Below are 11,661 nucleotides of genomic sequence, written 5' to 3'. Positions count from 1 at the left end.
GCACCCCCCCCCCCCCCCCCCCTCTCTGAGCCAATCAGTATCAAACTTGTCACCTTGTTTTGACCTTATTACAGCGCCCCCTGCTGCTGGGTGATCATCACTGTTATTTATTTTTAGAGACTTTCAGAACGCCAGAGTGATGCAATGAAAAAAATTTAATGTACGTTCAAACTAATTGTACCTGCATAGGTGTTCTCCTATGGTGCAAAATATCAGGGGAAGGTTTTCCACTCGGTGCGAATTAACTGATGAGTCAATCATGTGCACCTCACACTGTGAGTCCGGACAGTAACATGACTGGTAGACTACAGTTTTGCAACATAAACATCTTAAAACTTAAAACGCAGCCTTTCTCTGTTTTGGACTGTGAGCTGCACTTAAATGTGGATTTGTGGTGAGATTTTTGCCTGAACAGAAGTGTTTTTACTTATTTTGGGTTTCACATGCAGTCCCAAACTGTGTCAGTCAAACGGTCTAAAGGGGATAGGCTATATGCCAGCGGATCAATAATGTAATGCACAGCAGAGTAGAGGCCCGGGTGGACTTAAAAGTATAATGAATTCTCATTAAATGATGACGTTAGTCTCGTAATATTGCGATTTTTTTTCTGGACATGTCAGAGAACACAGATATGTGGGAGAGATTCTGAATGTGCAGAAAATTTTGAATATGAGCTGAAACACAGTAACTATTACAGTCCAGGAGTTTCTAACTGAATTAAAATGAATTAACTTCTCTTGAGGTGAAAAGGTCCAATGGAGAAAACATATTTAAAAGCAATAGCTGCAGAATGCCTAAAAACCCTTCCTGCGTTATATTCTATTAAATTTTAATGTATTTTTTTGTCACATGCTGCCTGAATATTGTTTTTCCCTTTATATAGATGAAGATTAGAAATATTCACCAGAATGCAGGAAATTAAGTTCCATTTTAATGCTCAAAATGTTCTGGGGGGGGACCCATAGACCCTCCTCTTTATTTGTCCTGTCCACAGGTGAAACTAAACCAGTCACACAGTGCATTCTTGCATTTCAGGAAAATCCGCCAAATTTCAAATCTCACCTAGGGCTCCAATACTGTCAGGGCCCTGGACTCTGGAGAACTTTTTTCCCTTTTTACAGACGATGACGCGTAACGATTTATGAATAATTCAAATAATTTAGTTGCAATCCTCACTGACATTCCCAGCACTGACCCAGTTATCTGGAGATCTTGTGGCAGGAGTGTTTGGTCATCATGGGGTGGTACAGTTATCATGTGATATTTGTCAAATTTATAATAAGTGGCTGTGTCATTATCACCAGGAGACGTAACCCTTAAATGTTGCTTAGTTTTCTTGACAATTTTGATGTTTGAACTATTGAATGCATATAATGATTATATTGTTTTATATATTGTACTATCGTTATGTACTACTTATCGTTCATGTATTTTTCCATTTATGTATTTTATCTATTTTTTTAAATGTTCATAACTACTTTACATTTTATTGTAAAGTGTCTTTGAGTGTCCTGAAAAGCGCTATAGAAATAAAATGTATTATTATTATTTATATTTATTAATAATATACTATACTCATACTAGACTATACATTTTATATTCAATGCTCTTTTGCTTTGTTAAATTATGTTATAATATGTTACTGTATTTTAGGGCTGTCAATTATTCTACTGATTCATCGAGTAAGAAATACTTTAGCTTGCTGCCCCCGATGCCGGGATCATCTGTGTAACTCATATCTGTAACGTTACAACCCAAACTCACTAACCGACAAACCAGTCGGAGAACAATAACAACAAACACACGTTTATATATTTTCAGCTAAGAATTGAGCCTTACCTTTGCAAGCCTTCATCTCAACTAGCAATCATGATTTCTGTTAAATGCTAACGTTAGCTTGTTCGGGGTCCGCTCCGTGGACTCGATGCTTTCTGCTCAGATGCTGAAGCGTTGCCGTCGTGCCGTTGTGGTCTGCTGGTTCTGTTTTGCGGCAGATCCTCTGGACAGAGCTGCTGTTTTCTTTTAGCTTGAAATGATCCCAGACTTTGGACACTTTCTGTCTTTCTCTTTGTCCTGTCTCTTCTTTGCCCCTCGCTATTTTCTCTCTCTTCCTCCATTTTGAAATCTGCACCATTAAATCGCGTCCGCAGCGTAAGCGTGTTGCGCGATAGTAATGATCGAAGTATAGTTGATTAAACAAACTCGATCACTAAAAAGTATCTTTACAGTTTTTCGATGAATTGTTTCAGCCCTGGCATATTTCACCGTATATATGCTCACACTGTTTTATTACATTATCTACAACATCATATATGTGGTGTTGATTATGACCTGTTTTGTGTGTCTCAGTGTTCATACGTCCCTCCCTGCGAGAGGGACAACCAGAAGAACAAAGACAGTGTTTTGTGGTGGGAGGATTACTTCACCAAAGAGGTCAGCAGCCAGTCCTTCACCTGCTTCTTCAACCAGCAGAGGAGGTGAGACACACACACACGTTTACAGCGTCGTCTATTTGAAGGTGTGATACAGATAAATTGGAAACTGGGGATGTGTGATGTTGTGAAATTTGCCTCGGTGACAGATCATCGTTACCGCAGGAAATTGCATGGGCGTCTTTCTGACAGAACCTTTTCCACTTCTTAATTTGCTGCCTGTGACCTTTGACCCCACAGAAGTGACCTTTGACTTTAATTTAGCCGGATCTTACAGCCCTTTTGTGATGGATGTTTTTCACACGAGCACAGTACAGAGAAGCATAGTTTGAGTGTGTTTTTTTCTGTGGAGATAATGTCAGGTGACAGTGGAGCGCTTCAAGATTATGGATCGTCAAAGTCCTGCCGACAACGCCAAAATTGTGATGGCAATTCGAGTTCTCAAATAAACAGCTCAGGCAAACACTTGTCTTTCTGTGAATCATAGGTGTCATTTACACCGATCCCGCAGGGGACATGTCCCCACCACTTTTTGAAATGGCTGATTTTGTCCCCATCACTTTTGTTAAAAAAACATTCTGAACTACAGCTTGCAGTTAAATAACAAATGAAAGTGCTTTAAGAAAGGTTTATTTGCACATTAAGAAAACATGAAATGCAATTACGATATTGAAGAAACAAATGTGCATTATCCAAAAAAAAGTAGCTTAAGCAAAAAAAACAAGCTACTGATAATAAAATTACCCAAAAATGTGCAGCAGCTTCTTGTCACAGTTTCTTTTTGGCCAGTTTTCCATTCTCTCCCTTTGGACATAACAAAAGAGGAGTGAAGACTAAATCATGCTTGCATGTGTGCTGCCTCAGCAGGGAGGATGTTACATGAGAAATGTTGATCTGCAGGAGAAACAGATCTGAATGACTGAGAGCTGCACTGACTTAGATTCTGTTATATTTATATATTTTAAATGTCACGTGCTGCCTGAATTGTGTGTTTTCTTTTACATAAATAAAAACATTTCCACCATAAATTGGTGCAGAAAATTTCACCAGAATGCAGGAAATTAAGTGTTTAATGATCAAAATTTCCTGGGGGAGGTCCCCCCAGACCCTCCGCCGTTAAAACACTGTTTTCTTCTCATTCTCGTGAAACTAATATCACATATCATGATGTTCTATCTTCACACCCTTAGTCTGAGCGCTTATGTCCCCACCACTTTTCAATACAAAGTGACACCCTTGCTGTGAATTTTATTCAAGTCTTCTGCAGAAGGAAGCCACTGGGACACACACGCCTAAAGCCTAGTTCACGCTACACGATTCTTAGCACGATTTGCCGCTCGGCGACCGTCAGGCTGCGGGGTGTAAATCAGCGATCGATCGGCGGTCGTTATGTGTGAACTACTCGATGATGCATCAAAACGGCTTCCCGACACATTTCTAACACATCGCCGACGTCTGCCAGATATCTAGTACGCCAAATATCTGGAAGAGTCGGACGACTCGACATCCACATCCAGCCAATGAGAGCAGGCAGCTACTTCTTACTCCCTTCCAGCTCTCTGCAGCTCAGACGATCCCTGCTGCCTGCGTGTGCTGATCCATCCTTTCACCCTGATTCTTTGTCTTTATTATTTCTATCTTTATAATAACAAACAGCTGTTTTGTGTGCAGGTTTCCTTTCCCGTTTCACATTTCACATGTATTTTCTTGACAAAACGTGGTTTGGAGACCTGCGTCAGGTGACACAGCCGCTGTCAGCTCCTGTAGTGTGTGACCCCCTGTCACGGATCAGTCATGTAGTGTGAACGCCACAACGACTTCAAGACTCCCGTCACAAGACGGTGAGTTGTGTAGTGTGAACGGCACGGCCATCAGCCGACACTGAAAGTCGTGTAGTCTGCACGAGCATTAAGAGTATCATCAAAATGAGCTGCAGCGTCTCAGCACATGCAGCTTTTATCCTAATCTCAGGGTCAGCACTATTTTTAACTAACTTTAAGAGGTCCTCTGGAAGACCCTGGTACAGCCAGGTACATGTTGTAAAACAAAGAAAGGCATGACCCTCTGGATACATCACAAACATTTACCCAGTACCCGATAAACCAGTGACCCTGGTGAGTCAGTGAACAGTGTTTGGAGATGGTACGCTACAAAAAACACTGTCAGCACATGCTGATGACATACGCCTAGAGGTTGAGCTCGCCACAGAAATGGTGACAAAAATACAGAGAAATTTCTATAATCCATGGTTTAGGTAGTGTTACGACCCGGCTTAACCATAATAAACTGAAATGTATTAATACCAACAACAAAGGACTAACAATGAGGTGTAGAAATCAGTCCTATCAGTAGTGTATGATGGTGCATGTTTGATTAGTATGTGATGCGTGTTGTCAATGAGCAAAACAAAACTAAAAGGCCCCGTCCATACTACTGCATTTTTGTTTTAAAATGGGGACCTTTTGCTACGTTTCCACCTCCTGTCCAGCCTAAAACACTGCCGACCCCGTTCCGGGTAGCGTTTTAGTGTGGACGAGCAAAAACGGAGGACTTTAGAAACGATGACGCAGACGCTTACATTTGGCTCTCTGATTGGGGCTTAGAAGTTAAGCAAAGCAGAAACTGCTGACAGAGTTTTAGACAGGACGTGCAAATAACACTTTTAGCCTTCATTTGTACTGTGCATGTTTAATTTGCGACGACTCCCAGTCTGTTTTCTGCCGCCACACTCCCGTGTTACATTCAGTAACAGTCCCAACTCGTTACTGGTCCATGCAAAAGAAAATCTTCGTTGCCAATATTTTATTCTTTCGCCTTTTAAACAAAAACTAGTGTGGATGGGGCCTAAGGTAGCGTGGCAGAGCGTGGTGGAAGGCGCAGGAGCCAACACCTAAATACCTGGGCTCACTGGCTCTCAGTTACCTTGATCACCTGCAAAAACATACACACAGACACAAATATTTTACAAAGAGCAGTATCGCAACATCGAGTCTCTTCTCTCTTTTTTTTTTTTTATGTAATCCTTCCTCTGATCGCTGACTTTCTATTTTGTCTGGAGCTGCAGAAATTCCCAAAAGAGTCAGCTAACGATGAGAGTCATACAAAGCGTACAACGCCGTCAAATTAACACAAACTAAACGATCATAATAAACAAAATAAACAGTTCTCAATAATAAAGGTTCTCTTCAATGGACGGATGGATGGCTGCTCAACGTGGCTCTGGTTTGGCATACATGGCATTTTAAGTACTTTAAATACTCCTCCTGGGTAGCTTCTGAATTTCCCCTCACAGGAATCAATAAAGTCCTAACTTAATCTGTAATAATACACCACCATTTATTTCTTGATTAGATTTTGTATTATTCCTCTACATCTGCAAAATAACTAAAGGTATTTCCTTCAAAGATGTAGTGAAGTAGAAGTATACAGTCACTGAAAATACTACCTAAGACAGTACTTGAGTGAATGTCCTTAGTTACAACTTTGGTTGGCTTATTTTCCATAACAAGAGTTCCACATGCTACAAATAAACTAGTATGAAGTGTCGTCCAAACAGGTTTAGAGGAGTTTTGGAAAGTCACAAGAAATGCCCGAAACAGCAGAGGTAAGGAAAGGTGTGGAGGAGGGGTAACTTCATTTGAAGAATACACAACTTAAGGCTTGTGAATAGAATAATAGTACTTGAAATATTTTCAATACCAAACTAAGGCTGGGCAATAAAACAATAATGATAATTACCGCAATATAATTTTACTCAATGGCAATAAAACAAATGTTCAATAGATCGTCAGTTAATATTTGATTTAATTCATTAGAATCACGAATGAATTAGTGCTTAATTTATCTATTAAGATGTTTATTTTGTTGAGGAAAAGGGGCTGAAAAAAGATTACTAATCATATTTTTTAAAGAAAAGATTTTATCATAATAGTTTTGAATGTTTTACCTCAGATATGAGAAGAGATCTGCAGTTTGGCACGTTCTGACCATAAAGTATAGTCTAGCCTCACAATTAATCATCTGGCCCTTCAATTTTCATTCAGGGACAAAAATTTGCCTTTAAACTTGAATGAAATAATGATTTGACAACATTTTTGGGCCATATCGCCCCCAGCCCTATACCAAACAACATTTCTCAGAAACAAACTTGATGTACTTCAAACTGATGAGCATAAACATAAAGTGGTGATAAAACGCTTCAGCTGCTCCTCTCACGTCGGAACTGTTCTGTATGCATAAGAAATATCACACTCAAACTATGACTACAATCTGCACCTGGTCCTGAACTTGCACCAAAACAAACTAAATTCAATAAGGAAATGATGATTAATGCACAGTATTCTCTGTACCACTTGAAACTCAAGGTTCTTCCAGAACCTGGAGGTACACTTTATTAAAAAGCTGCAGATTGTCAAAGATGAAAGAAGCTCTCCTTTTCTTTTTATCCAGGTTCTGCGGCCTTGTGAAGGAGCAAGCTCCTTTTTTTTTATAATGCTGTGATCGAAAATTGATGAGACTGGAAATAAAAGAAGAGCGATCTCCTTTAGCGTGTCAGCTTAATCTTCCTATTACTCACAGACAGTGCTTACCTGTGACCTTGGCTGGTTTTATTTTTATCTCTGCACCAGAAAGAATCAGAATGAGGAAACTCTTCATAAATGAGGGCCCCAGCGGGAGCTCGTCGAGGCGACAGAAAAGCTTTTCTGTTGTATTTTAAAAAGAACTGGAGCACTCAGAAAGGTTTTTTAAGGTGAGGAAAACACAGTTAGTCACTTGATATATGAGGTTGTTTCAGATGTGGCATGAAAGTTATTCTCCTGAACCTTCTGTAAGAAATGCAATCCAAATGCAGCTCTGTAGTTTTAGTATTACACAAGGCTGCCTTGTACTCCATAGAGGGAGAGGCAGCATGGGGTAACAACGGCCCTCACAGGAGTGTAATTGGCCAATGTAATGTTAGCTTTATGGCTCGTGCAAAGGTAGATTTATTTGTGATTTTACAACACATTGTTGTCTTATGAGATTAAGTTTGTAGTTCCCTTCATGCTACTCACAAAAAGCAACTGTTATGTACAGAAAAAAAGGACGGTGCAGTGCTGAGGATGCATTTATGGGTCTGACAGCCTGAGGGGAAAAGCTGCTCTGTAGACTGGTGGTACGACAGCAGATAGCCTGGTGCATTAATCATCATTTCCTTTTTGAATGTAGTTTGTTTTGGTGCAAGTTTAGTGCCTGCTGCAGATTGCATTTATATTTTCTCATACACACTCTTGGCAGACGGCAGCAGGGTGAACAGGCAGGTCAGTTAAGAATCAATTCTTCATTACAATAACGGCCTGGTCGGACTTTAAAAGTGATGCAGCCACAAAGGAAGTATAGCAAAGATCAACAGCATAGTACTAACAAGCATCAACCAAGCACACAGGACAGCAAGTATGAAGCAACAAACGTAAAAGCCATAAAAACAGAGAAGAAAGGGTCAGCAGCTCAGTGACCGTCATCACGGTAAGCAGTTACAGTTACTGTAGGTAACTGGTTCCAATCAATAAAGTGCTGCAGATTGAGAGGATGGATGACCCAGAGATGTGCTGGGTACTGTCCTTTAGTATCCTTTGGGCTCTGCGTAGGCACCTCATCGATATCACTGATGCTCGGGAGATTGGTACCAATGATCTTCTGAGCATCACCCGCTGCAGAGCCCTTGGGTCCTGGGCCGTGCACATCCTATGCCAGTTAGTGATGTTTCCAGTCAGGATGCTTTCTATTGCTCCTCCGTAAAAGCTGACAAGAACATGACACAGGATTTTGGCTTCTGAAGTTCCCTTAAGAAATCCAACCGTTTCTAAGCTTCTTTGATGTGATCATGTCAAGTTTTCTGTGATGTTGATTTCCAGGAACTAAAACTGTTCACCTGCTCCACCACAGCCCCACTGATTTAGACAGCAGTGTGTGTCTTTGTCTTCCTTTTCCTAAAACCAACAATCAGCTCCTTGTTTTTGCTGACGTTGAGCAGTAGGTTGTTCTCTATGTGTACAACTCTGCAGGGATAGCTGATGTTGCACCACAAAGAACTTAGTCCACTAATGTTATGTTTATTAGCAGAGGTTATATACAGTATATATTTGATTACCAGTAATTTCGCCATGCTACGGTGCTGTAATATTTTAGCCCACTAAGTCACTCGCTTCTGCTTCCGGCCCATGGGACCTTATTTATGTGAGGTAGTCAACGGCGAGAGGCAACTTATTTTTTGATCGTGTTTGAACTGAGCCCTGAATTACACACATGATGTTTGTCAATTTTGTTTTGTGTGAAAACCGTTCAATGAACCACATCTCTTGTCTCGCACAATATACGTCTGCAACATGTTAGCGCGGTAATGCTAGCTAACGTTCATTGCTTGGTTGCTGCTAGCTAGATAACTTAGCTATGTTCCACGCAGAAATATATCTCACCTGAAGTGTTTAATCCAACTACTCTCGGCCCTTTTATCAGATCATCCACACATGGCAGTTCTTTAACGTTTGCTTCAGTCATTGAGAGAAAAAGTTATGACATCACATATGCGACTTTTTGGTTTGTGGTCTTTGTAATTACGTATTTTCGCAGTCTTACACCTCAGTGGTTTTACATCAAACTGCAACTTTCTTGACTTTTAAATGTATATTTTAAATTGACCATCATCATGTGTGTAATTCAGAGAACAGTTTAAACGGGATCAAAGAATTAGTTGTCTCTTGTCGATGACTAGGAGAGAGCTGGCTGATTTGAGCCTGTGGGGAAGTTGAGCCACCCCTTGTTTCTTGGCAGCCATAGACAAACACATTTTTGTAGAGTCATCCCTTTTACTCACCATGTGGTGGAGAGAGGCCCATGGAATAAGTTATAAGCACATTTAAGTAAAAAAAAAAAAAATGGAATTTTTATATGTTCAGTGAGTCCTGATTCTTGTGTTTGAACAATTACAGACAGGTTTGAGAAAATCTTACGCATGTGTTAGAGTTTTAGGAAGTTACAATATGAGGCCATACTGTTAGCATGACGTTACCCTTAAACAGCTGGATGACACGAATTTGTTAAAATGGCAGGATGGGTAATTTGAGCCAAAAGACCTAGAGGAAGTTGAGCAAGATATTTCACAGTAATTTTAAATTGCGTTCTTATGAATCACGAAATAATGTGACATTATGCATTTTAGACCAGAAACCATCATGTCATGCTTCTATAAATGGAACCCAGACAGGCTTCAACTCCTGTTGTGGGTTTGGACAGAGTAATGGGAGAGGTACACAAATAAGAAGTCAATTCATCGGGTGGCACGGGACATGACGGTAAACAGGATGACTTTAAAGTGATATACTGATATGAAACAACCAGGAGACACAGCTGCAGTGTTTCACTATCTAAGTGCAATTAACTGTTGGGACCTGCCGTTTGAGTTTGCACAACAAAATGACATTGTTGTCCCCGACCCCCATGTGGCTCAACTTACACCTCATATGGGGCAAGTTGAGCCAAGAGTCCACTTTCTTTTGGAAAGCCATATTTTGAAAACAGTTTATTTTAGATCCAAATTGATTATTCCCAGAGATGCACCACATCCTAAAATACATATTTTAGTTGGAGACATTACTGTCATGTCCTCACTTTAAAGACACCTCAAGTAAAAACTGGCTCATCTCACCCCGCTCTCCCCTACTGTACATATTATTTCCGAAGTAAGGTCCCATGGTGGGAGTAGTATCCTGCTGTCCTGATGGTTAGGGTAAGGGTAACTGGGGCTGTCAAGAGTACACAGCTAGCTAGTTAGCCAGCCAGCTAGCTGGCAGTATCAAAATAAACAAGGGTCCAACAACTGCAGTTCCGGTCCTAGGAATCCTAATGCCAGGACCCTTACCCTAACCATCACAGGGTGTGTGCCTAAAGTTATTGATAATATATGTCGACCGGTTAAATCTATAGCCGCGCACCTAGCAGACAGGGTTAACCTCCTTCGTGTTGCTGTGCATTACCACCACAACTCCACTAGATGGCGCTGTTGCTAAAGGACTGTGGTATATAATATTGCATGGTGCTCCACCGGAAGGGGAAGGACTGGTTTCTTCCCATTAGCTGTTGGATTGCATTTAGTTTAGCTACGTTAATATGAAAGAAATGAGCAGTAAATAAGCAGTGATCAAAAAAAGTAGAAGCAACTGGAAATAATTAAATACTGAAAAACAAAATATAAAACCATTATTGAGTTTAGAGCAATGAAACTTGAGCTGTTAATTCTGCTGTTTTTTAAATTTATTTTTTCTACTTGTGATTTCAGGCCAGACGACGTGTTGTGGCGCCGTTCCCACGACACCAGCGTCCTGCTGCACTGTGTCCTCTGGCCAATGGTGTCTCTCCTACTGGGCACGCTCATCGTGCTCCTCACAGTGTGTGCGCGCTCCCTGGCCGTCCGAGCTGAGGCTCTCCAGAAGAGGAAATGTTCCTACGAAGTGTGCCAAGACCTGTCCGCCGGGCCCTCTAATCGGCGCGGCAACAAGGCCGAAGACCCCCTCGCGACAAACTCTGACCCCGAGCTGTCGCCAACAAGGACCCTGCCACTTTTCGCAGTGCCGGTGCGACGCCGCGATCGAGAACATTAAGACGAAACAGAAATCTGTTTCCACCTGACGAAATTCAATCCCTTAGGAAGAAGCTGGTGGGCGAAGACGACCTAACTGGTTGAGGACGCCACCGCGCTGCTGCCTGGTGTGGTTTGATCTGAAATATGAAAAGAGGACGAGGGCAAATCCACCCTGTTGCCTATAGATTTCAGCAGAAACATCAGGACTGTTTCCTCTGATTCTAACAAACTGGATCAGTAGGGGACTCCTGGACCCTGCTGAGTCGAGTCTTCAGATTATAATCAGCATTTCTTCTAGTGCTAGAGTCGTGACGAAGGGTTATTATAATCACACCTGTGCTGTGATAGATGGTTCAAGGAATTATGTGTCAGGAAAAGTCAGTCAAACTCCAGGACTGACACTGAACTGCTCCTTACTGCAGTCTGAACTGTAGCTCTTCTATTACGATAGTTTTCCCTTTGAGTCCCAGTAGCCATGAATGCTAGCTGCTGCTCCTCTAGCTTCTGTGACTCAGTGCAATCTTTCATCAAGGGTTTCTTTAGTAGATCTTTCTGATTAAAAAGAAACTTGGGTTTACATCACATATTACAAGGTAAATGAGTGTCTTCTAG

At 41.2% G+C, this 11,661-nt stretch overlaps 1 protein-coding gene across 1 annotated transcript in view; it reads left to right on the top strand.

Moving 5' to 3' along the window:
* Positions 1-11,068, top strand: part of LOC123963636 (calcium-activated potassium channel subunit beta-4-like) — a 48,128-nt gene extending 37,060 nt beyond the window's left edge. Inside the window, exon 4 of the mRNA XM_046040622.1 lies at positions 10,747-11,068. Within this exon, the coding sequence (XP_045896578.1) occupies positions 10,747-11,068 (322 nt within the window). The remainder of the gene's footprint in view (positions 1-10,746) is intronic.
* The last annotated feature ends 593 nt before the right edge of the window (positions 11,069-11,661 follow it).

This window comes from Micropterus dolomieu, linkage group LG23, assembly GCF_021292245.1.
Source record: "Micropterus dolomieu isolate WLL.071019.BEF.003 ecotype Adirondacks linkage group LG23, ASM2129224v1, whole genome shotgun sequence".
In the NCBI taxonomy this organism is placed as follows: Eukaryota; Metazoa; Chordata; class Actinopteri; order Centrarchiformes; family Centrarchidae; genus Micropterus; species Micropterus dolomieu.
Note: the sequence above shows the minus strand (reverse complement) of the source record. Positions and strands in the feature narration are given on the sequence as shown.